The 25555-nt window shown below is 52.4% G+C and overlaps 7 protein-coding genes across 7 annotated transcripts; 4 read left to right on the top strand and 3 right to left on the bottom strand.

The window, feature by feature from the left end:
• Window positions 1-657: 657 nt before the first annotated feature.
• Window positions 658-1119, top strand: CGCS363_v000188 (Antigenic thaumatin-like protein; the record flags this gene model as incomplete). The annotated part of the gene is made up of 1 exon (XM_036632037.1): window positions 658-1119. The coding sequence occupies one exon, from the start codon at window positions 658-660 to the stop codon at window positions 1117-1119; it is 462 nt and encodes a 153-aa protein (XP_036501341.1).
• A 3441-nt stretch (window positions 1120-4560) lies between these two features.
• On the top strand, window positions 4561-5790 carry CGCS363_v000187 (uncharacterized protein; the record flags this gene model as incomplete). The annotated part of the gene is made up of 2 exons (XM_036632036.1): window positions 4561-5584; window positions 5666-5790. 2 exons carry the CDS (start codon window positions 4561-4563, stop codon window positions 5788-5790), a joined length of 1149 nt encoding a protein of 382 aa, XP_036501332.1.
• A 5143-nt stretch (window positions 5791-10933) lies between these two features.
• On the top strand, window positions 10934-14479 carry CGCS363_v000186 (Calcium-transporting ATPase 2; the record flags this gene model as incomplete). Its single annotated transcript, XM_036632035.1, has 2 exons — window positions 10934-13561; window positions 13610-14479. The coding sequence occupies 2 exons, from the start codon at window positions 10934-10936 to the stop codon at window positions 14477-14479; spliced, it is 3498 nt and encodes a 1165-aa protein (XP_036501333.1).
• A 480-nt stretch (window positions 14480-14959) lies between these two features.
• Window positions 14960-15544, bottom strand: CGCS363_v000185 (uncharacterized protein; the record flags this gene model as incomplete). Its single annotated transcript, XM_036632034.1, has 2 exons — window positions 14960-15098; window positions 15162-15544. 2 exons carry the CDS (start codon window positions 15542-15544, stop codon window positions 14960-14962), a joined length of 522 nt encoding a protein of 173 aa, XP_036501334.1.
• Window positions 15545-16318: 774 nt separating this feature from the next.
• On the top strand, window positions 16319-16988 carry CGCS363_v000184 (uncharacterized protein; the record flags this gene model as incomplete). The annotated part of the gene is made up of 3 exons (XM_036632033.1): window positions 16319-16437; window positions 16495-16767; window positions 16829-16988. 3 exons carry the CDS (start codon window positions 16319-16321, stop codon window positions 16986-16988), a joined length of 552 nt encoding a protein of 183 aa, XP_036501335.1.
• Window positions 16989-17158: 170 nt separating this feature from the next.
• Window positions 17159-19987, bottom strand: CGCS363_v000183 (uncharacterized protein; the record flags this gene model as incomplete). The annotated part of the gene is made up of 1 exon (XM_036632032.1): window positions 17159-19987. One exon carries the CDS (start codon window positions 19985-19987, stop codon window positions 17159-17161), a length of 2829 nt encoding a protein of 942 aa, XP_036501336.1.
• Window positions 19988-23768: 3781 nt separating this feature from the next.
• Window positions 23769-24599, bottom strand: CGCS363_v000182 (uncharacterized protein; the record flags this gene model as incomplete). Its single annotated transcript, XM_036632031.1, has 1 exon — window positions 23769-24599. One exon carries the CDS (start codon window positions 24597-24599, stop codon window positions 23769-23771), a length of 831 nt encoding a protein of 276 aa, XP_036501337.1.
• Window positions 24600-25555: the final 956 nt, after the last annotated feature.

The raw sequence follows: 25555 nt of genomic DNA, 5'->3' as shown, positions 1-25555 counted from the left end.
CATGATGAGGCACAGCTTGCAGATGCCTCCGAGAGCCGCGCCGGAGATGCGGGGAAAGGCGCGGCAGATCTGACCCATCTTGTCAGCCCACTGGGAGGAGAGGAGGGGAAATCAAGCGCGCCCACAAACGGCAATGCCAATGCTGAGCGGCTCCGCAGCCGACGTTGCATGCAGGCGCAGAAATCTCGTATTCCGCTCGTCACGCGGTTATGATGATTTTGGTGATGGCGATCCCACACCGTCATTTTTCATCTACTAAGCCTCGTGTTCGTCCTGAGTGTCGTGACATCGTGGGTGGTTTGTTGGGGTGGGTTTGTCTTGGTTCGGCGATTTTGAGAGGGTGATCGTCTGGACTGCTGGAGGCGAGTGGTGTTGTCGGTGTGAGGTTTTTGTGGCCTGTCGACCTGTTTGGGAAATGTCATGACGGTACGGATCGACCGCTCGTATTTTGTCTTGGGTCTGGGGCTGTAGGGCATATCGCCCGAGGAAGCCGACGATGTCCTGAAGTCTCTTCCGACGTCATTGCTGCTATTCTCCAGGTATATAAGTCCACGGAGATTTCAACAATACACCTCCCGTTCTCGTCCACATCTTCACAATCTCAATCACCGCACTCTCAACTTCTCAAAACCACCAAACCAACACAAACCACCAAAAATGCAGCTCTCATCCCTCCTCCTCCCTCTCACCCTCGCCCTCGGCGCCGACGCCCTCGGCCGCGCCGTCGTCGTCAACCGCTGCCCGACCGAAGTCACCCTCTGGTCCGTCGGCGGCTCCGTCTCCGCGGCCAATACGCTCTCGCCCAACGGCGGCTCCTACGGCGAGACCTTTGTGCGGGACGCCACCACCGGCGGCAAGTCGCTGAAAGTCACAAACGCGCGGGACGGGCTGTACACGGGCGCCGCGCAGCTGAACTTCGCGTACAACCTCGACGGGAGCCAAGTGTGGTACGATCTGAGCACGGTGTTCGGGGACGCATTCGCGGGGAAGAAGATCACGGTCAAGGGGAAGGCTGGGTGTGGCGAGATTGTGTGGGGTAGTGGAACGAACCCCGGGGGCAGCCAGGTGAAGGTTTGTGGGAGCGATGGGGATGTGACGTTGACGCTTTGTGCGGCTTAGATGATGGATGAGAGGCTTTAGATGGACGATGTGAAGGGGGAGGGGATGAAGAATGAGGATTAAGGAGGGATTTGGGAATAGTAATGCATAATGTTTGAATGCTTCGCGGGATGTCCCTTTTGGCTTAAAGTTGTGAAATTAATGCCGTGCGCCGGAGCCCAGATGTCCGAAATGGGCAGGAGCCGGACGGAGATGGACCCGTGCCGTGGTGGAGACGAGGACGGAGGTGAAAGAGGAAGTATGGCATTGCAGCGAGTCCTTCCCGCAGCCGGTTATGGATGATAAACGGGTTATGATATAAATATCACTAAGTTGTTATTAACATGGATCGTCAAACAAAATGATCGTGGTTGAGAAATACCGTTCCAGAGCAAGATGTAGTGCTTTTCCCTGGGACTCCCAACCAGCTGCGGTGTAGAGGTGATCTTATTACACGTTGATGTGGTGAGGGCATGTCCTTGGACTTTGTTGGCGTGTTCCTCTCGAATAATTGAGAGATGATGGATGAAGATGACGCCAGTCTAGATGGCAGCTGCAACAAGTTAAACCTTGCGGCGGCAAATGTAATTGTGTGTGCAACACCGACCCAGCTGTTCAGGCTCAGAAAGCGAACGACAAGGATTGAATGATGAATGTATATGCCATGGGTCGATCGACTTTATAATCCCCGGCCTTGCCAAAAGTGAGGCGTGCCGAGTGCGCTGAGCTAAAGTAGCAGTTCGTCGCAGCGAATGGCTTTTAGTATTAGTTTCTGGATGATTCAGGCCTATAAATTGGAACTGATTAATTTATGTGTCATCCGTATAGACACAAGTATACGCGTTGTAGGTACCTACTTCATGCGGGATTGAGTAGACACGTTCCGCCGCTACAGTTGTTCAGACAAGAATGTACCATATCGTTATGCCGAGAGATAATTTCCGAAATCCTTTGGATGGCGTCTATTCAATGCTCTATAGACGGGAAAGGACGATGCAGGATGACAGAAAGGCGCTATAAGCTCGTCAGCAATATCGTGATAACGACCGGCGCTTAGGAGGATGCCGGGGCTCGCTCGTGGTCAGGTTTGAGAAATTGCCAAAGATAACACTGACAACTCGGATTTATCGTTGGCACAAGATGAAGGCAATGGGAGAGGTGAATTCGTATTTATCTGTTCAACATGCACAGCTATTTGAATCGAACGCCGAGAAAGGTATAAATAATATGGGAGAATCTATCATTGTCGAGACTCTCTACACAATCGCATACATCGAGCACATGGAGTATTGTTAGCTAACAACATCGAAGCGAATCCATTCGCCTTTCAACGTTGCGTCGACGTCAGTAGCTGAAAAGGACCTCAAACTTTGACTATGAGATATTTCGCATGCCAAATAAACTAGGGACGGCACCAATGACGGACAGGATGGTCTGAAGGGACGTTGTTGATGCTCCCAGCTGCGTCTGGTTTGCTTGAGAATGAAATACGTCTGATCATGGTCCAGCGGCTGTGTTTGGCACCTTAGCCTGAAGACCTACGTCAGATACAGATTTTCAAGCATCATTGCTTCTGGGAGTTTTCAGAAATACATGCTGATGGTGTCTTTATAGTCGAAACTACCACAATCGTGTATTAAAGAGACATACGGCTTATGAAGTGCCCTGAATTGAGGTAGTATATTATGTAAAGACGCGTCAAATTTATTAGAAGTCTTGAAGCAAGGGCAATTGTACCATTACTGCGCTTGATTCGGCAAAGAGGCTGAATTTAAAGTCTTTTCCTGGCATCCCTACGCAGAATCAGTCAGTTTGTCTGGATGTTGACACTCAAAAGGCCAGATCGAAATGTCAGCTGGGTGTTCTTAGGAACGTTTGGTGGTGCGTAATACACTCCGGAAAATAGCAGAACGCAGGCTTGTCGATAGTGCTGCGGCCTTTAAGTTGCATTGACGCGGAGTGGGCGGGACCTTCTGCTTCACCCTATTCGCAGAAGTGGCACGCTACTGCTACTGAGTACCTCAAACATTTGCGTTTTTCTGCAGATGTTGTATCGTATCGTCGATCTTTCGGTTGTATAAAGTCATCGCTAGGCTATGGTCAGATTATACAGGCAATCAAATCGTCCTTGCCAGGTGGCAGGGCAATTCATTGGAGCAATAAGATCTCAAGAACATGAGATGATGAGAAGGCGAGGAACCATAACATGCATGAATACAGAAGTCGTTGATGGTTTTGGCTGCTTCCACATGTAGGGCCATTGAACTATTGAATTATTCCCCTCTAGATAAAAGAAAATGTAATCAACAACAACATCAAGCATTTTAGAATTAACAATTTCTGACACTCGAAGCCCGCTACATAGGTATGCTTCAAAGCAAACGCACATGTATTTATGCAAATACATCTATGGAGAGGACATCATTTGTCCAATAACAAATAGGAGTACCCCTTTAGTGCGCCAAGATAGACGAGAATGCCTAGTTCCGTAACACAGCCTTGCCGAGGGGAAGGAAACGGATCAATGGCGGCCATTGCTGACCGGCTGCGTCGCTCAACATGCAATACGCAGTCAGAGATCGGGTATTCAATGAATCAGAGAGAACAGACGGTCGACCAATGGTCTTTTGACAAGTGTCCTGATGCGTGGGATCTGGAAAAAGGAGAATTCATTGTAAGACATTTCACCACAGCGTGCAGCCACCAGAGGTGCTATTTCACCAGTTACCCCCAGCTTGGCCCGTCCCTTAGTTTTAATATAGATGGGAGTGCAGTACCGATTTCTGTGGGTTTCTCACACTCGTCCCATCAAGACTTCCAACAATTTCGCATCTCTCCCGAGCAAGACCACCTCGAAAGTTGAGCATGATGACGGGGGAAGACGATCGCCAAGATGTTTCCCGCGGGAGACGGCTCATGATCAGGTTCTTAACCAGTCTTTCACTCCACAGCAAATTGTATCAAAGACCCGCACCGCTGAGGCAGAGACTGCAGACTTCTGGCGATATACTGTCCTCGACGCCCGAAGCTTTACCTAAGCGTATTGAGCCCCGCTCAAAGTCTACTACGGATGTTCTGGATGCCCCAGAACCTGCGGCCTTGAGGGACGGAATGTCCAGCCACACTGTTTATTCAACAACTCAAAGTCATGACCGTCTTCGCTCAAGAGAGATCAGACTACTGCGTCTTTCATCTTCAGAATCCGATGTAGGATCACTTGAGGGATCTCTGTTATCGTATAACTTGGCATCTTCGCCGAAGTACACTGCAATATCTTATGCGTGGGGGGATCGAAAGGATGTTTCAACCATGCAAATAGACGGAAAGACCGCTCGCATTACGACTAGCTTATGGCATGCCCTGATGGCCTTGAGGAAACGCAATAAACCGGTCTGGATCTGGGCGGATGCATTATCAATCAATCAACGCGATGTCGACGAGGTCAATGCCCAGGTCCAAATCATGGATTACATCTACAGTCAAGCTGATACCGTGGCGATTTTCCTGGGACCCCAATCAGAAATCGACAGCAGCAAAGTAGCTTTCGAATTTATGAAAAGCGTTTCTGATTGGAGCCGCACAAATACCTTGGACTCGAAATTTATAAGAGATCAAAAACGAATGTCATCTGTTGTTCGCTTGTTCGAGAGAAGCTATTGGAAACGACTCTGGGTCATGCAGGAGGTCTTTCACGCCAAGCGAGCCGATGTCTACTGTGGTTCAGATTATATGCCTCTGGATACTATCTTCTCTGCGTGCGAAGCTTTCAAGAGCTTATCGGACGATATTGAGAGATATTTTCCTGCCGGGAAAGTCATCCGGACTTCGGAGAATCACTACTCCTACGCGCAAACGCTGACAACGCAGGGCCCGACCACTTTGCTTTCCCCTTTCACACTCCTACGACACGAGGCTCTGGAAGTCCTGCGCATATGCAGGAGTAAACTCGCAGCTCGACCTCAAGATAAGATTCTCGGCGTCTTGAGCCTTCTACCACAAGATGTCAGGTCGATGTTTCAACCCAACTTCCATCTCACAACACAGGAGGTCTTCACGGAAATTGTCGTCTGCATCATCAAATGCTCAAGAACTTTGGACGTCATTTGCGAATCTATCCGTTACCCCTTCCACCAGAATTCTTTTGGCTTGCCAAGCTGGGTGCCGGACTGGTCTCATTCCCCTGACACTTTGTCACTTGCCGCAACTCATCTTTCACATCGCCGCCCGTTTCGGGCATGCCCAGCTGAAATTAAATTAGAGCTTTCGGTAAAGCCGCCAGTATTTAGCGGAGGTGAGCTGCGAGTAAGCGGGATCCAAATTGGTACTATAACGGCAAGAGGTATGGCTGTTGGCACGCTCGGCCGACTTTCCGACTACCTCATGGCTTTCTTGGAGTGGAGACACCTTCTACATGACTATGAGCATGATAGAGAAAGCCACACAGAAGCATTCTGCAGGACTCTGTGCCTGGGCGATGTCCCGGAAAATGTCTATGCCACATTGAATGGACAGTACGACTTGGTAGGACCTCCAGAAGTTTATGTTGAGGGAGTGTCTTCAGATACTGGGTTGCGGCAAATGGATCCATGGCGACGTGCTACGTTTGATCTTTTTTGCTCAATTCCTGGGAGAACGCTTGGGAAGACTACCTCTGGACGAAGAACTGCTGTTGCACCAGAAGAAGGGGCGTGAATTCAAAAGGGGACGTCAGTTTCTGCAGGAATACTTCGGAGACCGTATGATGGGCCGATGTTTCTGCCTCATCGAGAGCGAGGACCTCAAGGGATACATGGGCATGGGAACAGCGTACATGAGTGCTGACGATTTCGTTATCATCGCCGATGGATGCTCAACTCCAATTGTTATTCGACCTACAAACGATCAGGAAAAGTATGAGTTTATCGGCGATATATACGTAGATGGGTGTATGGACGATGAGCTTTCTCGGTTTCTTCGCGAACCGAAGGAATTTGGTTTGCGTTGATAAGGACACAGCGGCGCGTCATTTGCCTACGGCTCTTTGGGAAGGGGGGGCGGTAAAGGAGTTGTCTCGTTTTCTCCTAAGATTTGCTTCTCTTTGAAGCATATGCGTTCGAGATTTCTGGAAGTAGTCACCCGGAGTCGCCAAGCTGGAAGATACAGGCCTAAAGTCGGACAGGAAGGATGACTACACTAACACGGCACTGCAGCATCGGCGCGCCTCTGGCATGTTTATGTTTTCCCCAGAAATAAGTTGAGAAATAGATCAAGTACCTAGCCAAGTAAGCATCGTAAAACTTAATTGATGAGACTTCTAGCACTTCATTGAAGCCCCATGATTGCCAATCAAAATGAAAGCAGTGACGGTCTTCCAAGGGAATTATGGCATGGTCCGTCACAATAGCAACCGCGCGGTCTCCAATCCCCAATACCCACTGTTCGACGCAGTCAGCAAAGACACCAACTCCATGCCTTCGCAGTTGTCACGGCCTATGTCCCTCAGCCATCCCCGCACATGGTTATGAGTCTGAACGACTTCCTATTCAGCCCGCTCTCAGAAAGCGACCGTGCGATTACAGACTCGTTGTAAAACATTACGGAAGCATAAGGTTCACCATTCATCCACCGGATAACTGCAGAGATTTCCAGAATGCTCAAAGTCCAGACATCTCAATCAGTCTTCTGCAGTTACCCCAACTGCGCCTCATTCTTAGCGCAACCAAGATGTAAGGCTCTCTCTCGGGCAACTGATATTTCGCACAAACGCGCCAAGCACGCAACAAAAGCACCGCGCAAAAAAAGACGCAAGTACTTCATTTCAGACACTTAACGTCATTATGCAGTGAATTAAGAGGCAGTGCACATTTTGGAGGCGGGCAGTGCTGCAATCAGTGGGTCTTGGCATTCCCGGTACATCTCACGTGTACCGCCGTGAGTGGTGAGAGGATGGACTTTGCAACACCACAGCCCAAGTATTCGCAACTGTCAGAGAGGCCGCCGCTCAACAAGTCGGTTAGCTTGGCGCTTGTTTGGGGCGACAATAAGCCTCCTTGGGCGGATATTGCTGTGCTGCCGACGCAAGACTTGGGTGCCAAGACATCGCGGGTCATGAAAAGGCTTTGCGACTTCTCTGACGTGTTAAGACAAAAGAACCAAAGCTCCAAGTGACAACTCCAGCCTCATTGTGACGACGACAAGGTGTGGCTGGTGAGGACTTTTCACGTTAAGCCACCTTGTCGTTGCGCAAGAGGACGACGACTTGGGAGGCAGATTGGAGAGCGGACCATCATGTGCAAGCCTGAACTATGTTACAAGCCTTCATGAGAGGTTAAATATCGTTGAAGAGAGCCCGATGCTGCGGTCTGGTTACGTTGACATTTCGTTGCTGGGGCAGTGTTGTCTAGCTTCGGTGAGCCGGTGTTAATGTAGTTGCGTGGGGACGCATGTGAAACAGGTCGTCTCGTTTTCGCAGCGAAAACGACAACGGTTGACGATCAGGGTGTAAAACTACTGCTTGTCTTTCGAGGCACGCCGATGTGAGATTTGACCAAGACTGAACATGGGCTCAAACCTGACACCTCTCGTGCTCCCGGAACAGCCATGTTGTCCGGGGCAAGCGCTACGAAGTCTTCCAAGGGTGTTTAAATACGAGACTCTAATGGAACATGGCTTGATATTTACGATCTTTCGGTAACGTGACCGAGAACAGCAGCCACGCGCTTTGACGCGTGGTCGTAACGGTTCTCACATCAAGGCAGTTGAATGTTTGCTTCGGGGTTTTACTGATCGGCGTAAATTAACTTTGAGCTGAGCCTCCTCACTGTGTTATGAGAACTGTTTCAAACAATTAAGGACGGTATTGAGAATCAAACTTGATTCAAAAGGATCACGGAAATGCCGATAATGCAGTCGAAGGTACAAAAGACTAGACAACAAAAGAAAGTTCAAGGCGACATATTATAATTGCCGCGGATATGGCAAGGCACTTGGTAGGGCATATTAGACGGTCCGAAGTGTCTCAGCGCAAGACTGTAATCGACTTCAACTTGGGTCAACGTGATGCACGCCAAGTGGGCGATGACTGCATTGAAAATTCTTGGACCCGTTAGTGAGAGCCTTCCATAGCAACTGATGGCGGTCCTCTCAGCGATTGCAACCTCGAAAATCAGGTACAGATGGCAGGCTTACAAACCAGAAGAGATCAATGGTATGTCGGCCACGATCCATGACAGAGATCTCTCCACCTTCACCTAAACAATCAGTGTTGGCTCACATCTTCACAAGCTTCAAGAGCAAGTGCCTGTTTCACGCTTTCCGGCAGGCAAGCGGTACCGTTCCGTTTCACCCTCGGCCAACTGCCAACAGGGAAGGAGCGGCAAGAGGAGATGAACGTTGCATCCTCGGACTTGATGAAGGGAAGGAAGGAAGCTCTCTCGTCAGACTGTGAAAGTGTCATTGGCCGACCCGACGGGCGGGATCCCGCAACGGAAGGACGGACGTGCCACCCTTGCAGGTACTGCTTACCTAAACAAGTGATTTGTGGAGGCGGCCTCCCTTGGCTGCGTTAAGCGAGCCAATGGGAAGCTGTGCAGGTGCAGTGTACAGCCACTCTTGGCGCTCACTAGCGCACCTCCCCGAGCTTGATTCGACTGTGACATTTGGCATCGCGACTGCTCCCTTTCGAATTTTTTCTTGGCGCGTTGACTTGCTCACTTTCACCTTCTTTTCCTCTGCTCCACCATCGCCAATTCTTTCCCTTTCACTTACCGCCATCATCACCAATGCACGCCAGATACGCCCGGGAATGCTACAGGAGCCGATTAATCGGCTCAAAGCGAGTCTGTTTCGACGCAAACGAACACCTCGGAAACACAGGCCATCCATCCATCCATCCATGGCACGAACCACTGTGGTGGAAACAAACACCAACCTCCACGTTCTCGAACAAATTCTCGGATACGGATACATGACGGCCCCCAAGGTCTAAACAGTGGACGGGCGTCATTCCGAGGAGCTTTTGAATCTGCCACCCTTCCTGTCTCTTCTTGTGCCACCACTTTCCGTCTCCATGCTACCCACAACTTTGTCGCCGTCGTCGCCGACCGATACGTCTCCGTGCATCTCCGTACCTTGCTGTCGGTTGTGGCACCGGTCGGCCGCTTGCCTCATCGAAGCCGATGTGGTCTCCTTTCGCAGCCTGCTCGCTCTTGTCAGCACGGAAGCCACGGGAAACGCGCGAAATACCAAAGGAACGAGCCTACTCCATCGGCGAGCCATCTCGACTCCTTGGTCACCTTGGCAAGCGCCAGACGACTGGCGTTGGCCCATCATATCTGAACCAACGCCGGGCCACCGATCGGGATGGAGAACAGACCTTATCCAACGGCTTCATTCACACCCGCCGAATGGAACGCCGCCAAAGTCTTGGGGAATGCGAAAGAATGGGGCCGCCACCCCCAAGTGTCGGACGCCATCTCCGGCTGCGGTCCTCGGTCTCGTCTACAAGTGTCTGGCCTGACTATCTCCCGCGTATGGTCACCTATCTTCTCCGAACCAAAGAACGTGATAAGGACCCGGCACTTGCATCAACAAACCCGCCAAGGGGTCCAAACATTTGACATTTGCACTCGGGCAGAGTTGCCAATGTGCTGTTAAATCTCCATTCCCCATCCAGATTTACCCCTTGTTTGTTTCCGACTCGCCATTGCTCATTGCGGTCCTAGGATGGCCCCGACTCGACCTCTACTTTTCCACTGAACAGAGCTCGCTTCTCGCTGCTCCATATTAAATTCCCTCATCGGGACCTTTTGCACTTTTCCTTTGCACAGCCTCAATGCCCAGACCGCTGGCGGTTACCTCCCTTCTCGCCATGCCCAGCCAATCTCTTGCCAATGATTTCGGCCAAGCCCAGGATGTGAGAATAATTGACCGGCACGTCATTCTATCTCTCCGGATCTCCTCAAATGGCTTTCCCTCCTTCCCCTCTCGATCCCGTGGGAAGACTTTTTCCAACCCACTGCTGCTCCGCCAAGACCGCCAGATGCTGCTGTGATAATCGTGAAGCGCGACTTTTTCTCTCCTGCAACCTATCAGTCCCTCACTTTGACCAATCCATTGCTTCCCTGTGGAGTCTCGGTTGACTTCATCTCCTCTTGATCTTGCCAAGAAAGGCAGTCGCTGAGAGCACTGCCACCCTCGATTGTTGGTCTTGAGATTCTAGGCGCCATCGCCAGCATATCTCAGACACTTCTGAAATCTCTTACCCCTTCGTCTCTCATCATCAACTCTGTGACGATTAGAACAAAACCATGATGGCCGCACAGACTTGAGAGCCGAATACCGTCCTCTGCAACTCCAGACTCTGTTAGTTTGGAAGTGGATTTTTTGCCGCCGCCCAACCCCTCCGCTGCCTAGCACAGCCTTCTCAACTACGCCGTCGGACTCGGAGCAGGCTTACTTCGTCGTCTTCGACACGTCGGTGTCATCTTGAGATTTCCAAACTCTCTTGAACGGGGCGAGGGCGCAGCTTGGCTCGCCAAGGCCCACGGGCACTCTGTCGTTGCAAATTCGCAGTGCTCACCTGGTACGCCTCAGACTCTGCCACTTCTCGTTACCTTGAGTGCACGCAACACCATCGCCTCCTACACAGCCTTGTTGCACAACACATCTAAATACCAATCTTTGTGTCACCAAGAGGCCTCTGAGAGGGAGCCCATCATCTGTCTTGCCCAATCTTAGCTCTCAACTACACCTTCTCACAACTACCTTATCTCAAACCTCATCTTGGAAACCTTTCACACCCGATCACTCATGAGAACATCTCGCATCAGTTTCAGAACACTCTGCACCGGTGCTAATGGCTTCCCTCGCACCTCCTCAGTTGCGCGTCGACACCCGCCATCCCCGTGGGGACAATGATCACGACGACGCGATAACACCGTCTCCCATCTCGACACACTCAAATCCGTTTCTCACGCCGGCAGTCAGCTCCGCGACAAGTATGCACTCAAGCACAACAACCGTCGTCCAGGAGGACCCGGATACCGCCCTCCGCCCCGACCCCGGCACTGAAGGCGACTTTGTTGTCGACAACAACCCGTTTGCATTTAGCCCTGGGCACCTCAACAAACTTTTGAACCCAAAATCTTTATCTGCATTTTTGGCCCTCGGCGGACTTCGTGGCATCGAAAAGGGCCTCCAGACAGACGTCAAGGCCGGTCTATCGCAGGATGAGGCTGCCGCCCGTAGTAGGGTCAGCTTCCAGGAGGCAACCGGCCACAAGGAGCCATCCTTCGCCACTGCCAGTGCTCAGCCCACCACCACGCACCAAGCTGACGGCAATGGTTTCACCGACCGTATCCGCGTCTACGGCAGGAACGTCCTTCCCCCGAAGAAGGCTACGCCGCTGTGGAAGCTGATGTGGAACGCTTATAATGACAAAGTAATTATTTTGCTGACCGTCGCCGCCGCGATTTCATTGGCGCTCGGTCTTTACGAAACGTTTGGCGCGGAACACGATCCCGACGAAGGCCAACCGGTCGACTGGATTGAGGGCGTGGCCATCATCGTCGCGATTTTGATCGTTACCCTAGTCGGGTCTCTTAATGATTGGCAAAAGGAGCGCGCTTTTGTCAAGCTTAATGCTAAAAAGGAGGATCGCGAGATCAAGGTCATTCGATCTGGCAAGTCCTACATGATTAACGTTGCAGAGGTCCTCGTCGGCGATGTTATCCACCTCGAACCCGGCGATCTCGTCCCAGTGGACGGCATTTTCATCAGCGGACACGACCTGAAGTGTGACGAGTCCTCGGCCACCGGCGAGTCTGACGCGCTCAAGAAGACTGGCGGCGATGCGGTGTTCAACGCGATGCAGTCCGGCAACGCGCCCAAGGACCTGGACCCCTTCATCATCTCCGGCGCCAAGGTTCTCGAGGGCGTCGGCACTTTCGTCTGCACCTCCGTCGGTACCAACTCGAGCTTCGGAAAGATCATGATGTCGGTTCGCACCGAAACCGAGTCCACGCCTTTACAGAAGAAGCTCGAGGGTCTTGCCTTGGCCATCGCTAAGCTCGGAAGCACAGCTGCTCTCTTCCTCTTTGTCGTCCTTCTGATTCGCTTCTTGGCCGGCCTGCCCAACGACAGCCGCCCCGGTGCTGAGAAGGCTTCGTCATTTATGGATATCCTGATTGTTGCTATCACGATTATTGTCGTGGCTGTTCCGGAGGGCCTTCCCTTGGCTGTCACGCTTGCCTTGGCATTTGCTACTACCCGGCTTCTGAAGGAGAACAACCTTGTGCGTGTTCTGCGAGCTTGCGAGACCATGGGTAATGCGACGACGATCTGCTCCGACAAGACCGGTACCTTGACGACAAACAAGATGACGGTCGTTGCCGGCACCTTTGGTTCTGCCAGCTTCTCCAAGTCCTCTGATGGAGAGAAGGCTAGCTCGGCAGTCGCATTCGCGCAGTCCCTTCCTACCGCCACGAAGAAGCTCATTGTCCAGTCTGTCGCGATCAACTCTACCGCCTTTGAGGGCGAGGAGGACGGCCAAGTCACCTTCATCGGCTCAAAGACCGAGACCGCCCTGCTTCAGTTTGCGAAAGACCATCTTGGTATGCAGGCTCTGGCTGAGACCCGCGCCAACGAGGAGGTCGCCCAGATGATGCCATTCGACTCTAGCAAGAAGTGCATGGGCGCAGTCATCAAGCTGCCCGGCAACGAGGGCTACAGACTGGTTGTCAAGGGTGCTTCTGAGATTCTCTTGGGATACTGCAGCCAGAAGCTGAACGTTTCCGACCTTTCCATCTCGACTTTGGAGCAATCCGACCGCCAGTCTCTCGAGGATACGATCGAGTCTTACGCCAAGCAGTCTCTCCGCACCATTGCTCTGATCTACCAGGACTTCCCCCAATGGCCCCCTCACGGTGTCAACGCCACCTCTGAGGGCCACGTTGATCTCGGCGATGTCCTCCACGACCTCGTTTTCGTCGGTGTTGTTGGTATTCAGGATCCTGTCCGCCCTGGTGTTCCCGAGGCCGTGACTAAGGCGAAGCACGCCGGTGTCGTTGTCCGCATGGTTACTGGTGACAATGCCGTTACTGCCAGGGCTATTGCTACCGAATGTGGCATCTTTACTGAGAGTGGTCTCATCATGGAAGGCCCTGTCTTCAGGACTCTGTCCCCCGAGGCTATGGATGAGGCTCTGCCTCGTCTGCAGGTTCTGGCTCGCTCCTCACCCGAAGACAAGCGCATCCTAGTCACCCGCCTGAAGGCTCTGGGCGAAACCGTCGCTGTGACTGGCGACGGCACTAACGATGCGCCGGCGCTGAAGGCTGCGGACGTGGGCTTCTCGATGGGTATCTCTGGTACTGAGGTTGCCAAGGAGGCCTCGGCTATTGTGCTAATGGACGATAACTTTACTTCCATCGTCACGGCCCTCAAGTGGGGTCGCGCGGTGAACGACGCCGTCCAGAAGTTTCTTCAGGTATGTAACTTTCTACCCTCACCACCCTGACTAACATGCCCTCTTTAGTTCCAAATCACGGTCAACATCACCGCCGTCCTCCTCGCTTTCATCACAGCCGTCTCCTCCCCTAATATGGAATCCGTCCTCACCGCGGTCCAACTCCTCTGGGTCAACCTCATCATGGATACCTTCGCCGCCCTCGCCCTTGCCACGGACCCTCCCACCGAAAAGATCCTCGACCGCCTCCCGCAAGGCAAGAAGGCGCCCCTCATCACCATCAACATGTGGAAGATGATCATCGGCCAGGCTATCTTCCAGCTCACCGCCACCCTGATCCTGCACTTCGCCGGTAACGCCATCTTCGGCTACGACTCCGCCAACGAGGACCAGCAGCTCGAGCTCGACTCCATGATCTTCAACACCTTCGTGTGGATGCAGATCTTCAACGAGTTCAACAACAGACGCCTCGACAACCGCTTTAACATCTTCGAGGGCGTCCATCGCAACTACTTTTTCATCGTTATCAACTGCATCATGGTCGGCGCCCAGGTCGCGATTATCTACGTCGGCGGCAAGGCCTTCCGCATCACCCCCGGCGGCATCAGCGCCGAGCACTGGGGCGTGTCCGTCGTCATCGCGTTCCTCTCGCTCCCCATGGCCGTCCTCATCCGTCTCTTCCCGGATCCCTGGTTCGAGAAGATCGCCAAGACCGTCGGACGCCCCGTGGTCATTGTCTACCGCGCCCTGGCCAGAGTCTTCTCCCGCATGGGATCCGTCTTCCGTCGCAAGAAGACTGTTGATGCCGAGTCTTCGTCCACCGAGGACAACGGTGTCGTCTCCGGCGACGAGTCCAAGGCCATCGCGGCACCGGAGATCATCATCTCCACGCAGCCCGAAGACACCCCCAACAACCGCGACGTCGAGAAGGGCCGCTAATCCCGCCTCGCTCTTCTTTCTCTACCACTACTCCTGCATGCGCCCGTTTTTGCTTTCGGCACGATTCCCCCTTCATGTTACATCTCTTTAGTTACGATACCTATTTTCTTACGTGTGTATACTTTTTTCCCTTGGTGCGACGATTGAACGACCGGCACTTTTATACATATGGGCGGCGGGCGGTTTCTAAACCAAAAACCAACTATCATCGTTTTTGGCAGCGGCGTTTTCACAAGTGCGGTTCGGATACGACTCCAGTGTGGATTTTTTTGGGTTACGGCACCTGGACGAAAAACTGTCATTACGGCATTAGAGAGCGACAACATACATCATCTGCTTGCATTTTCAGGATACGGCTTTCCTAGATAGGACACGATATGTGTGTCATGTGCGATACGACTTCATTATGAGCGGAATACAATACTTATGAATCTATTTCTATGAATATTCCTTTCATGAATCGTGATCGTACGCCGCACCTCATGAAGAGCTGCACGGGATATCGGTAGGCGAGTCTGTAGTCGACACAGTGAGGTTATACACACTCAGACTCTCAGAATGCGGCTCCAACCTCGGCGCCCCCTGCGCATCCTTCAAAACCGTAAAGCTCGCGCTGCCACTGTTTTTGTTTCCCCTCGTCAGCCCTCCTCCCCATAATCACAGCATAAAGACTTTCACTTACTACGCCTGCGAACAGTTGCCCCCAACATACGTCGTCTGTATCACAATCTCCGCCACGAACGTCTTGCTCTCCGCCGTCTCGCCGGCCACGCTCGCCCCGCGGATCAGGTGCCACCACGACTTATCCCCCGCCGGTGGCAGCAGGCTCTGCTTGACCCCCAGCATGGCCGCGTACCCGGAGAAGGTGCGCCCCGCGATGATCAGCTGCCCCGTGGCGGGCCAGAAGTCCGTGAAGGTCGTGGTGGCGGCTTTATCCTCGGAGGCGAGGTAGTACGCCTCGACGAAGGGTGCGAAGGCGGCGTCGACGTTGGCGGCGGGCTTGTAGGGCGCCATGTCGACGGCCGCGACGAGTGGGAGGAGGGGGAGGAGGGTTGAGGGCTTCATTGCGGCGTTAGAGACTGGAGATCAGGTCTTGGGTCGTGAAAGGATGATGGTTCTCGTGAAGATGACGACATCTTGAGCTGGGGCTCAAAACGCGATTTATGAAATCCCATCGTCCGCCTTACGAGGCCACGCACAAACCCTTTCGCAGGGCACACCCGTCGCGATCGATCAATCTTGCTCAGAACCGTCCATCGGCGCCCCCGTCCATCCGGACGGCCCGGGGCAGCAAGGACGAAATAGGGGTCGCGGCGAGCTCGGCGGTTGACCTCGGGAAGATGGGGCCCTGTAAACCTTCGTCCCATGTCCGACAAGGGCCACCCCGGCCGCGCGTGACAGCGGTTTTTGCGAGGATATATCTGGGGCGCGTTCGTGCGGCCCGGCGAACGCAGAGGATAGTCAGAACATGGCCTGGGCTGTTGTTTATTTTACTTTTTTAGGTTATGGGGTTGTGGTGTCGCTTTCAGCCGAGAAAAGGGGCGGTCGGCGAGTGGATGAGTTTGTGGGGGATGTTCGCTCTCGGTAGTCGGCGAGGATGAGTTGTGCGTGTCCTTTTATAGATGCTGGGTATGTGAGGCTCGGTGGTCTAGTAGTCAGTCTGAAACTTTACAAGCACGGCGATTGCGGGTTGGTTAGTCGTTGCTTTTGAGGTTTCTTTTGGATATAAAGATCCCACCGGCTTCAGCTCAACTACCTTCCGCAGTCGTTCAGCCCCGACACATTCGTTGAATATCGCAATACCAGCCACGCTCATTTCCGATCACAGAATCTCTAAAGATGTATCTCAACATTGCTCTTCCCGCCCTCCTCGCCGCACGCTTCGTCGCGGCGATCGACTTCACCGACTACGACCCGCAGCCCGGCGTCCAGCCCGAGTTCAAGGACTTCCTCAACGCGTGAGCACAACTCAATCTCTCAAACATGCTGAATTGACTCCTAACGAAATGAGATAGTCTCGTCACCCCGGCAGAGGACCCCACCGCCACCACAGCCTACACGGACTTCTTCACGGCGGACGGCATGCAGACCACGCTGAGCATCCACTGCGTCGGCGCCGACGCCATCACCAAGTGCAAGCAGGGCTTCCTGCCCACCGACGGCAGCATGTCGCTGACGCACTTCCCCAACACGACCTTTATCGCGGACAACAACGCCACCGCGACGGTGTACGAGGCGCACGGGCGCATTGAGAATAATTTCAAGGCGGGGAACTGCTCGCAGATCTAGTAAGTCCACTTGGGGGGAGAAATGTGAGGGAGAAGAAGTTGGCTGACGATATCGGTGCAGCTACAAGACGCAATATACTGTGCTTAAGACGGTCCAGTCTGTTGACGCGGCGCCGAATTTGTCGACGAAGCCTGAGCAACAGGTGTACTGGTACCATGACTACTTTGTCAACCCGACGGGTGTGCCGTCGGATATTCCTTGCGATAGCCAGAAGGCGTAGAGATAGAGAGGATGAGATTGAGAAGGTATATTGCTATGTAGATCATGTTGAATGATCATTGATGTACGCATTGTGTCCATGTTCATCAGCCAACTGCGGTCCTATACGTATGCTCAGCTTGCCTGTCCAACCCTGCCAAATCTAGAATACGAGCTACGCCTGCCCATCCCTCATCTGTATATCACACTGTCAGCGGCAAATCTAGCTTTATCCGCCTGGTAACTAGCCCGTAGCCATGCGTCGTTGGCATCGCTGAGCTCCTGTCTTGCAGCATCAAGCCCTTGCTTGGCCAGTCCAACCTCTTTCTCAGGGCCAGCGTCGTCGGCAGCTTTCCGCGCCTTTTTGGCAGCCGATGCTGCATCTTCTGCGGCGCTCTTTGCCAGGTCAGCCGCCTCTCGTGAACTACTCACTGACTTCGTCTCTGAGGAGCCATTGGCATTATGAGAAGCCCGCTTGGCATCCGCTGCTGCTCTGTAAGCGCATGCGCTGGAGCGATCAGCCGCTTCTTGGGCCGAATCTGCAGCGATTGTGGCTTCGGACGCCAGGTACCGAGCCCGCATGGCTTCGTTCCGGGTCTGCAGGCAGACTTTCAGCCATTTTGTAGGCTTCGCAGAATCCCACACGGCGGACGGCATCTGGACCACCGTCTCCTTGTAGAGGCAGTCCTTGGCAGGGCTGGAACTGCAGAGAACAGCTCTAAGCAACCCGCCCCCTCGACCAGATAGAAGCGCAACGAAAGGCGGCCGCTCTGCAGCCACCAACATGACAGATAGATGACCCAGATCGACGAGTGTGAATAGCCTCTGCCCTCTTTTGAGCCGGGCTTTGACTCCATCCAGATCCTCTGCGTGCTCGACCCACGCGGGTCTGCCCTTCTCCATGGTTCTGGTCTCACTGTCCACGCCGTCCTCATCTGCGAGAATATGCGACGCGAGCGGGTCGTACTTGAATATATCGGCAGACGATTTGTATCCAAGGATTTTCTCTTCCAACTCTTTGAGGCGCATGACACCCTCGATCCCAACCAGGCCAGGGCTGCACTTTTGGACCTTGAAAGTGCTGAACATGCTTCGTGCAGCCGCGGGTATCAACAATGTGCAAGCGCATCCAATGCAAGCAGCGACTGCCACGATTTTGCTCAACATGCGGATTGCAAAATCTGAAGGACGAAAGTCGTCTGATAGAGAGCCTGTGCTGCTGGAGCTGCGAGAGCTGCTGGAACTGCTAGAGTTTACGCCGGCAACAGCGGCCATGGTAATGCTCATACTAATGACGATCAACATGGAGCTCATGGCAGCTTTTCGCAGAAGAGTGACGAGCCCGGTCACGGCCGATGGGTGGTTTTCGACGCGCAAGGCGGGGAGAGAGCCCCATTGTATTTTGATGGCTCGGCAGTTGTCAATGAAGACCGTGTGGTCCTCGTCCGCCACGCCCACGACGTCGCACAGGGGCGTGATTTGATGGACGCGTGCGCCAAAGGCATCCTGTTCGCAAAGACTGGCCCAAACGACGTGGCTGGACGCACCCGATGGAACGGATCCTGGAAGCCTCGGTTGTGGAAGCAAGCTTATCATGCGGTCGATGATCTTATCGCTGTCGTTCTTGAGAGAGAGGTGGGATAGAGTCTGGAACAGCGTGGGACTGTCCGTGCTGCCCGGCTTCCTCCCGACGCGGAAACGGAGAAGACCCATTGCGGCATAGCCCATGTCCGAAAGTGAGTTTTGGTTTCCGGTGTTGCGGGAGTTGAGGGCGTCGAAGATGAGTGGGAGAACCTCAAGGGTGCTGAGCACGACTTGGCCAGAAAAGTATTCAGCCAACAACCGTGCCGAGCTGCCGCCCTCATGAGATGCTCGAGCATCGTTTTCGCTCCAGTAACTCGCTGTCATCTCTACCTTGTATAGAGATTCCACCGGTGGACCGTCTGGAAACTTCTCTCTGTCATAGTCTCGCGGAGAGAAAAGAATCGAGTTGCCGGGAGCCAAGAGTCCCTCAACAAACGTCCACATCCGCTTGCCCCACTCCGTCTTGGACTCCGAGGAAGAATCGCCTGGGTAGATGACGGCCACTTGAGCTGAGCCACGAACGACGTCGCATAGAGTCCAAATTTGGTGATCGGTAATTGCGATTCCCTCATTCTCAGAGAGAGCACCACTCTTCACCTTTTGCTTGATGTGGCGGGTGAAACACCAATCGTCCAGGTAGATTGCCGTAAGTCCTTCTTTCTCTGCGAGTCGTTGGGCGGTGTCGAGGTACTGAAGCTCGTCTTCTTTTGTTTTCGACCCAACATGGCTGACGAACAGGTATTTTGGTCTTTTGTTAACAGTATTCGTGTCCGTTGGTGTCCATTTCCCGTCTTCCCCTTTGAGCAGGAGCTTTGATGGATACGTCCGACGGGCTAGCACATCGAGATGTGATAAGCCATCGTCTCCCAAAGGCGCGGAATGCCCTCTCCCAGCGTCGGGGTCATTGACGTTGTACTTTCCATTGAACTCGAGGTAGGGGTCGTAAATGTCTTTTGGGTCCCACGCTGCCCAACATAGCGCGTTAGGGACGAAGTTGAAAAAGAGCAGAGGGATCGCAGTCATCATGCTCCTCAGGGCGGCTAAGATTGGAGCCAAGATAGTTCTTCGGGGATTATCCAGTGGTGCCATGGCCCATTGTACGACGGAGCGCGTCGTCATGTCATGGCGCACAAGCGTCTTCCTCATCCAGTCAGGGGCTGCTGCGGCATTCTCTGCGTATCGATCCGTCACCTGAACTGACATTCTCGCGCGTGATCGGGTGACGAGAGGAGTGCCTCTCCCGGCTGGGTCATTCTGGACACTCCTTTGTGGATTCGAGTTTTCGTCATTGACGATGGTGGTAATGCTAGGACTGCTCTCGCTGGCGACGCGGGATGGTTGTGGATTCGTGGTCTTCTCCCCGTTCTCGGCGGGCTGAGACTGAGCGTTGTGCTCATTCCTATCTGGCTCTTGAACCAGCGTCTCATTGCTCGCCATTGAGACTTGTCAAAGAGGAGTGTCCTGGGGTGAAGGTAGCGATGCGAATAAAAACAAACAAACACGCTAGATCAGCCGAAAGATTCCGATATCTAATTGTATGGTGAAATAAGTCAGTTGGCAGGTGAGCCAGATGCGTCTTGCACAATATGTATGTGATGCAGACTTCTTATATCGTCAAAGTTGCTTCTTGCCTCCAGGTTAAAATCATCGAATTACTCTCGTGGGAAAACGAGGCTATGGTGTTCGAAATGGAAATAGACATTTGCACGCCCAGAGATATCCAGCCCATCACAGGTACACTTCATCTATGTAACTATTTCCAGCATGAGGTGTCTTGAAGCAGTATTCGCTCCTCAAGTTGTTTCTGATTTACAAAGGAATGCAATATGACGGAGGGATGTAGGGCGGATAATTGCAGCACACAATTTCTGCCTGGAAATCTCCAGGTCAGCACCCAAACCTCACCAATAGTATCGTAACCCCACCCGCCGTGAGCAAAAGCACAATGCATACAATGTCTTAGAGTCCAGGGCGATTGGTAGCCCTACTACGCCAAGGGATGCGTGGGGGCCAATCTATGCAGGGAGGATCGCACCGTAACGCTACACTCCGTTGCGTTGACAGCGTCCGCCCCCCCTTTTTGCCGAAATTACGCACGCATAATCCCTGTATATACATGAAAATTTGCCCAACGCCACGTAGATATTCGTAGTACGGCAATTGACCTATTCTGATGGCTTCAATTGATCTATTTCTATTGAATCTCATTATCTGAGGGCATCGTGATGCCTCCTAAACGCCGCCGCGCGGCTCGGCAGGCGGATGATGACCCTTCTGGGCATCGTCCGTCACCCATCGCCAACGGTACGCGGAAACAACGACGTATACAACAACTGGCACAGGACGCCGCCAGAGATCCTCCTCAACGCTCTGCCTCGCCGTCGATCAGGATCGTTACGCCCGCCGAGAGGGCTCGCCGGGCTGCCGCCGCCGAAGAGGCCGCCGAGGAGGCCGCCGAGGAGGTTATCGTCGCCGAGGCTGGACCCGAGACTAATGATTTGGTGGCGGCTGAGTCTACATCGCGAAGAAAGCGTGTACTTATAGCCCCTCCGTCATCACGAAGAGCTCCAAAAGCGTCCTCTCGCCAAAAAGCAACGACAACGCAGAGGAAGCGAAAGAAGGATCCGCCGCATACGATCCGGCTCCGAAGTACTCTGCCTTCGTCGATGCCACCGTTTCGACCAGACTCGACCCCAGTTAACCCAACCCCTCGTCAAACCACTCGATTTGCGGACGATACGCCTACGGCCCCTCGCCATAGCGCTGATGATACGTTTATGTCGTTCCACGATGTATTTGAAGAGGAGGACGATATGGGTAACGAGGAACCAACTCTGCTACAAATCCAGGTTACCCGTGGCCCAGCGCTCAAGGGTAACGGTTTACCTGTTCTCGATCTAACCATCGAGAGCATCGCGTATAACAGATTCAGTATTGCTCCTGTATTAGATGCGAATAGTAGAGACTGGGAGGCAGACAGCGGCGCCCAACTTGAGGCAGAAGTGGCTCACTCGTATATTGTGAAGAAGGCCAATATCGCTGTTGTCGTTGCTTGGAGGAAGCCCACCAACGCATCTAAACCAACACCAATCTTCACTCGGGTCTATCCGTCTACTGGAGGGGTCACTTGGCCAAGTATTCCATGGGTTGATATTGTCCCCTCTCTTGAACAAGCTGAAGAGAGGGGTGAAGTCCACCTCACCGTCAAGTGGCAATACAGCGCCGTACCAATCTCTGGTGGTATAGTGACTGGCGTACGAACGCCTCGAAAAGGTGGCCGAGCAGGCGTTTCAGCCGGCATGCAAGAGGCGATCGATCGTGAGGCTAACGATCCTGCAAACGTCGAGCGTCGGAAGGAGGGTATGCACAGACAACTTCTCCGTACGCACATCTGCCCAGAGTACCAGAGATGTAAGAATAGTTCGGGCGACGAGAAGTTCAACTGGTGCTATATACTAGGCCAGAAGCACTACAAGATCAAATCTCACCATATAGAGAAGTGGGCGAAGGCTATTATGACTGGACAGGCTGGCGTTGACAATATGGAACCACCTAAAGAACTGCTTGGTGAGATTCTTCACGACCAGTTTATAGAGGATCAGAAACGCCAGGGCAAGAGAAGTAAGAATATCGTGGAGGTTGATGATAACCAGGAGACGACAGTGATGACGGAAGAGAAGGCTGAAAATGCCGCACTTCCATCATCAGGGTCAAGATCTGGCCTAACCAACGCCAACAGCAACGCCATCGTCAATATATACGGCAACGCGGGGGCGCCAGATCGTCATCTTCAATATCCTAACCCATACGTACAGCTGCCGCCGCCGGCGCCGCCGCCGCCGGCATATTGGCCATATGCGAACATCTCACAGTATTCGTTGCCAACTCTTCCGCCATTGAACCTTCCAAGCACTCGTCAACCAAGTATCGCACTCCCGATTCGTTCGTCCTCGCCAGTGGTACCGGATTCGCCTCGAAAAGCTCTAGATCAAGTGGCCAGCTTCATCAAGTGGTTTATATCCGTCCGCGGCAAGCGATATAACGTCGACGAAGGGTTCAGAAAGAAGCTACAGAAACTGCGATCAGTAGACAGTAGCTTGCGGGCAATTCGCAAGTTACCAGATATTTGGTTTACTGAACAGGGTTTTACTCAAGATCTTACCGAAGATGTCAGGAACTCGATCAAATCCTTCATAGACAACAGCGCCTACTACGGAGGGCAGTCTGACGCCCTCTCCGACGTGGTATCTCACTCTGAACTTCATTCAAACCATCGAGAGTCAGAAGGAGATGTTTATACAAGAATATACGCTGGATTGCCAGGAGGGACGGCGGCGGCGCCAGTTGAAAACTCTGCGGCGCTAGTTTCAGGCGAGTTGGGGTCATCCCGACATATCGACGCCCTAGTGCCACGTCAATCCATCGAGCAAGAGATCCGTGGTACGCCAGTTGAAGTTGGTCGACGTGGTGAGTGTATATAGAGCTGTTTACTGTCGAATATGGCTAACTTTGTAGGCGTTTCGGAACTCTTTGGTTTCGTTTCGTCACCACTGCTGTCAGCGTCGCAGATGCTGCCCACGCAGTTACAGATCGAACAAGACGAAATCGAGCAAGGCGATGAGGACAATCAGATTGAAATCTCGAGTGATACGTCGTCAACAGAGACGTATTACTCGGAGGAGGATAACGAAGAAGAGTGATACAGCAAGAGTGGTGTGAAGTTTGACTGTATGCGCGATTTTTTTGCATGACGTGTTCAACCACGGAAAAGTCTACCCATAGCCGTAGATTCAACACTGCCGCTCTATACGTATAAAAGCAATAGAATTACTGTTATTTTGGATCTGCAAACAATACACTTCGGTCCATCCCGATACTGGTTAGGGGCAGTTGAAGTCTCTGACTATGGTTGAAGTCTCTGATCGTGATGACGTGTCATCATCACAAATCATCGTCACAAGCATCAACAACGCGTTTCAGCCGTTATACAGGCAAAATTGATATGTATACGTAGCTACCGACGAAAACAATGGACGACGGTATATTTTTTGTGTTCTGGTGCGCTTGTGGCTAACCTTTTGGCAATCTTGTTGGCTACAATCATGGATTTGATGATTGACCATCATATGACGACACGATTAAGATCTATTGCGCGCGAACGCACGATGAAAATTTGGATTGCTTGCTGATGTTCAATATTGGCAGCAAATCCTCCCTTTTATAGTTCGATATCGTCAAATATATGCTCTGTCCCATCAAAGTTGACGAACGAATGGCGGAAATGGCCCTCGATCTGGGGTAGACGATACCCAATCTCCATAGCGCAGTCACGTAGATATTCCATGAAATCCCGAGTGTCATTCTCATCGTTGTTCCACTTCGAATACGTCTTCCTGATGTATCGCTTTAGATCGCCGAAGTACTCTTCGATGGGGTTGAAGTCTGGTGAATACGGAGGCAGAAACTCGAGATGGACACCTGATACCCGGCATAAACCCTCGATTTCAGGTATACGATGGCAGGAGAGGTTATCCATAACGATGACAGAGTTTGGCTCTGGAAAACGCCCACATTTCGGGATAAGGCACTCCTGTAGCCAACGAAAGAACCCATCGCCGTCAGTCGTACCATAATACGTAGTCAAGTGTAGGATACCGCTCAACGTGAGGGCTGGCAGGATCTGTACGCGAGAGTTCTGAAACCGATCAATCTCTGCAGTTCGAAACGCAGCAAGCCCTTTCGGCGCCCATCCAGTCCTCCGTATCCCAGTATCCTTATTGACGCCGGATTCGTCGACGAATACCAGCTGGTCGGGGCGATATCGTCGTATACGGTACAAGTACTCGTATCGTAGTTCGTCACTTCGCTGAGCAGCAATAATCTTGGACTTCTTGTTCGTCCAGCCAGCTGAGTTTAACTGTCGACTGATTGCAGAACGACTGATCTGGATCTCGAAGGCTTCAAATAGGAAATCTTGCATCTCTTCAAGAGATAGATCGCTGCGGTACTGCAGTAGTTCAAGAAGCTCTGTACGATGCCATATTTCCATCTTTTGTCGACTCTGGCGGCACCTCTTATATCTCTGCACTTCGCCAGTGATATTACGTCGTGATCTATGTCGTCGAATCGTTCGTTCGGTACAGCCAACGATACTTGCCAGCTCGTGGGTCTTTTGGTCTTCGAATGGCAGTATCATCGCGATCGTCGATAGCTGTAGATTCGATATTCTGGGCGCCATTGTATCGTCGTCGTCGCCCGGCGTCTTTCTCGATGTATCTGATATAATAAACCACGGACATGTACTGACCAGCGGCAAACTGTAAGTAACAGGGCACAATCTATACAGCAGTAGACTCTTGCTCAATATCGTGAACAAGCTGAGCTATCAGGAGAGTCATTAATCCTGTTGACTGCCAAAGCATTTGCTCTGAAGAACCGTATCAAGCCCCTTGGTATGCTTATATATTACTCAGAGCCATACAAACCGTATGCTGAGTAGATATATAAAGTCATACAGCAGGTCTCTTCTTCTGTTCCTCAGCAAATGTCATCTTGATCTCTCATGACGAAAATAGACCTTTTGTTGGTCGAATGGTATGGGGATGAGGTGACTAGCTGGGTTGGCAATGCCTCGATGGGTAGATTGACTGCTACGGAAGCATGAAATACACACCTTATGTCTCTATCGTGTAGTTATACGTTTGAATACTACTGGGACTATAGTGATTGACGGCAATTGAGGTGTTGGTGATGACTTTGACGCGTTTTGCGTGCGATGCAGAGAAATGCGCGTCACAGCGTAAAATTGGCTTTTTTTCATGTTTTTGCATAAGCGGGGAAAAAAAAGGGGGGCGGACGCTGTCAACGCAACGGAGTGTAAAGCATATGATTCGTTGGCATCGACCCCAACGCTCGGGATCCTTCGCCTCGACTCGGGACCGAGAGCTTCGCGACAATGGAATGGACGTGGTTCTAGACCCACGAGAGATTCAGATCCGTGGATCA

Source organism: Colletotrichum siamense, assembly GCF_013390195.1.
Source record: "Colletotrichum siamense strain Cg363 chromosome Unknown KSG_Cg363_contig01, whole genome shotgun sequence".
Taxonomy (NCBI): domain Eukaryota; kingdom Fungi; phylum Ascomycota; class Sordariomycetes; order Glomerellales; family Glomerellaceae; genus Colletotrichum; species Colletotrichum siamense.
Note: the sequence above shows the minus strand (reverse complement) of the source record. Positions and strands in the feature narration are given on the sequence as shown.